Genomic DNA, 4,218 nt, shown 5'->3' with positions numbered 1-4,218 from the left:
TTTATATATATATTTTTAAAAATTTACAAATCATGCTTATTGCAGAAAATTTGGAAAATACATAAAAGTGCAAAAAATATATAGTGCAAAAAATAGATTGCCACGTTTTCGTCGGGCTTTACGCTCTATACCTACACTACTTTGGTATCATTTTAGCTACTTTTTATATATCAGGAGTATCTCCTTGGATCATCAAATACTTAGCAGTTTTAAACTATCTACATAGTATTTCATTTTATGATGATGCCACAATTTGTTGAGGTTTTTTGACTATCAGTAGTAAAGACCTACAGCTTATTACAACAGACTTCTTAAATCAATGTGCAAAAGAGAAAAGCGGACAAAGAAAATAAGGTAAAAGGTAACATGAAGACCATTAGTGGAGGGAAAAAGTGAGAACAAGTGGCAAGACAATAGGGTTAACCAACTGGCATGATTTATTCTTGACTTAGTACAAAAGGGTCAGCCACCACGCATCTCACTTAACGTTTACATTTGCGTCTTGAGTGGAGGTTTATTTATTTTAGAGAAAATCGCCGTTTTATAACCCAAGCAAACACTGCCATCCCACCAGGCTCAAGCTCCCTTGGTAGGGTCTTTTAAATGCGCCGATTCCCTTCAGAGAGGATTTCGAGGTAAGACAAAAACCTGTCCGGCGCCGAAGTCACCAGAAAGACTTCTTTGTCCGCAGTTCCAGGGTTGATGAAGGTGATTTGGGCCGGGCTGGTCGGACGGGCGACCTAGCACCGCCGTCTCCATGATAACCTCAGTAGGAAGCAGGTGAGTGAGAACAGAAGCTTCGGAGAGTGAAGCAAGACACACCTATTGCGTAAGCGTCGAAACCTCTTCGCTTCTAGGGACGCGCCGGCGCAACGTAGCTCCACGCTCTGGGGGTTGAGGCCCTCACTTTGTCGTCACAGGGCAGATGATCACGGTGCGTCCGCCTTCCCCCTCCCCCTTCTATCCTCTTCCCTTTTCCCCTCCCCTTGTCCCTCAGTCTTCTCCCTCCTTCCTCTCTCCCTCCCTCTGGCGTCCCCAGCCCACTCCCGCTTCCGGTCGGCGGCCGTCTGCGGAAGGGTGTCCCGCCTCTTCCGCCTTTACAGCGGAGGTGGCGGCGGCAGCGGCGCCTGCGCGTCTTCTGTCAGGGTCAGCAGGCGGGTCCCCTGGGTGGTCCACCTGCGCGTCGCCGAGCCGCGCCGTGGGGGTCGATGGCGATGAACTATAACGCGAAGGATGAAGTGGATGGTGGACCCCCCTGTCCTCCCGGGGGCACCGCTAAGAACAGGAGACCGGATAACACGGCCTTCAAACAGCAACGGTTGCCGGCTTGGCAGCCCATCCTTACGGCTGGCACGGTGCTACCTACCTTCTTTATCATCGGCCTCATCTTCATCCCCATTGGCATCGGTATCTTCGTCACCTCCAACAACATCCGCGAGATCGAGGTGAGGGGAGGGAGTGGCGGTGGGAGTTGGCGTTGCCCCGGAACCGGGTCCTCCCCGTCTGCTCCACTCCAGCCTCAGCTCCCTGGAGGTTGACAGGCTGGCTCTGCCCTCCCCCGCGTCTTCCCTCTCTTCCTCTGTTTCTCCTTTTTCTTTCTGTGTGTTTCCGGAATTTTGCAGTTTTGTCCGAGCTTCCTCTTGCGATTTACAGGGTTTCAGACAGAATGAATGTTTAATGCAGGGGGTGGGTCAGGTGAAGAACGCCCCTTCAATGTGCGGTTCGTGTGGTTCTCGGGATTTTTGCCTCCAACGGAGGTTAAAAAACAGTGGGGAAAAAAAGTTGTTCTGTATAGACGTAACTCCGGGAGAATTGACTTGGTCAGAGTGTCATTACTTGTGTGGGGATTACAGAGTTTAACGTGTTGGCCATTTTTAGGGAAAAGAGCTAGGGTCACAGAGGTATTGCTGATTTTTATGTAAAGAAGTTGTGTTACCAGGTCACATATGTTAGGACATATAACCGAAGTGCATAGTACCTTTCATTTTGGGCCAATAAATGCTTTTAGTTGTAAGGCATGATATAGGTAAAAGATAACCAAATCTTCAATTCTAGTTTTGCTTTTAGGCTGCGTTTAATAATCGTGCCCTATATTCGCCCTAGGTTTTTTTTTTTAACCCCCGTTCTAGAATTTAAATTTTTAAAAAAGAGTCAAGGACTACACACAGAATTGGTTGTACACTATCTACTGATTATTTTCCTGATATAAGACATGACAAACCTAGAGAAGCATCTTGACTGTCAGAGCAACAGTCATAGTATCTTCATCTATTTGTAGTGGTGAAGGTAGGTTGATACTAGAATATAAATACTTTGTAGTGATTTCCAGTATTAAAATCTGCTCATTCTCTTTTCTTGTACATCAGAGGGTATTTTTATCTGTTTGTTAGGGTAGGAACTGGTATCACGTTCCCTTGATTTCTTCTATTGTGTCAGGTTATGCCATTTTTTCTAATTTTATTAAATACTTTAAATTTGTGATTTAATGGGACTTTCAGAGTAATATTATTTCAACTACTGGAATAGGCATGAAGATACCTATTTTACAGTATAATCTACAGTGTTACTTCTAAAAGCAAAATCAATATATCCTTTAATTGTACAATGCTCACTTTTAAGTTAATAGTAATAAGAATAGTATCAATAGCATAGTTTTTAAATCTTTTACTAAAAATTCATTTTTTTGTTTAATAACTGGAGAAAGGGCCACAGTATGTTTCCTCAGCATGTATTTTTATTTGTTTTATCATTTTATCTCCCTAATAGTCCTGCAAATATGGTACTTATTCACTTAACCACACTAGGATCAATTAGGATATGAGCAAAATAGTGTAATGCAAGGACTTATAGATTCTAGGTTGATGTTAGGCAAAACTGGTGTTAAATTCCAGCTCAGCTACTACTCTTGGAAAACTTTCTCTCTCCATGCCTAAGTTTCTTCACCTGTAAAGTAGGTGAATAATGCCTGTCTTATAAAATGTGAGAGTTAGAAACAATATAGATAATATTCCTGGCACTAAGTTTTTACAATAAATAGTTACTGTCGATATGATAATCACTATCAGGAGACGAGAAATGGAATCAAGAGAGGTTGATATTTGTTGCTAAGCTAGCAGAGTATTGTATAAAATTGAGATAGAAACCTAGATGTCTTGATTCCCAGCCTTCATCTTTTACACTACACAGGAACCCTAACTGCATTGTGAGTAGTTAAGTAGAAGAAAATAATTTAACATTAGAAATTTGATCATTTTACTTAAACTTAAGATATTAAGATGAAAGTAGCAATACTTTGGAATTTTACGCTATGGGAATTTACTGAACTATCAGAACTCCGTTAATATTTACGATACTATGAAAATAAAAATGTACTTTCTTTAAAACTTTTGGGTTCTGAAATAAATTTGTTTCTTCACACTAAGTAGTTGTTGAAATGGAAATTTCGTGACTAGTTCTCATGTATGTAATTCTGATTTCGAGGTGTCTGAGGAGTCTTCTGCACCTTGGTCTGGTTAAAACAGCATTGAAGAGTCAAGGCAGTAGAGTTGAGGTCTCAGCTCTGTTACTCCCTAGTTTGTGATCCTAGGTATGTTTTTGAGTCTTAGTTTCTTTTTCTTGAAGAATCAAAAAATTCAGTCTAGATGATCTCTGATATGCTGTTCAAATCTAAAATAATCTATGACTTCCGGCTTTAATGGGGTTTAAAAAAATGCTGTGTATTCGGATTGGATCACCTTTAGAACCAGAGGAAATGAAAGTTAGGAATGATCAGGAATTTTTTTTTTTTTAATTTTTATTTATTTGTTTGACAGAGAGAGAGGCAGCGAGAGAGGGAACACAAGCATGGGGAGTGGGAGAGGGAGAAGCAGGCTTCCTGCTGAGCAGGGAGCCCAATGTGGGGCTCGATCCCAGAACGTTGGGATCATGACCTGAGCCAAAGGCAGATGCTTAACGACTGAGCCACCCAGGCCCCCCTAATCAGGAATTGACACACTGACAATACAGTTGTGTAAATAGAATCACAATTTTTAAAAATTTGGCTGTTAGAGGCACGCCTGGGTGGCTCAGTTGGTTAAGCAACTGCCTTCAGCTCAGGTTATGATCCTGGAGTCCCAGGATGAAGTCCATATCAGGCTCCCTGTTCAGCAGGGCGTCTGCTTCTCCCTCCAACCCTCCCCGCTCTCATGCTCGCTCGCTCTCTCTCTCTCTCTCTCTCTC

The 4,218-nt window shown here is 42.4% G+C and overlaps 1 protein-coding gene across 1 annotated transcript in view; it reads left to right on the top strand.

Annotated features, from left to right (window-relative positions):
* The first annotated feature begins 436 nt into the window (after positions 1-436).
* The window catches only part of TMEM30A (transmembrane protein 30A), a 34,415-nt gene continuing 30,633 nt past the window's right edge, over positions 437-4,218 (top strand). Inside the window, 2 exon segments of the mRNA XM_008684838.2 lie at positions 437-1,096; positions 1,098-1,445. Of these exon segments, the coding sequence (XP_008683060.2) occupies positions 926-1,096; positions 1,098-1,445 (519 nt within the window). The 5' untranslated portion in view covers positions 437-925.

This window comes from Ursus maritimus, unplaced genomic scaffold, assembly GCF_017311325.1.
Source record: "Ursus maritimus isolate PB19 unplaced genomic scaffold, ASM1731132v1 scaffold_29, whole genome shotgun sequence".
NCBI classification, from domain to species: Eukaryota; Metazoa; Chordata; class Mammalia; order Carnivora; family Ursidae; genus Ursus; species Ursus maritimus.
Note: the sequence above shows the minus strand (reverse complement) of the source record. Positions and strands in the feature narration are given on the sequence as shown.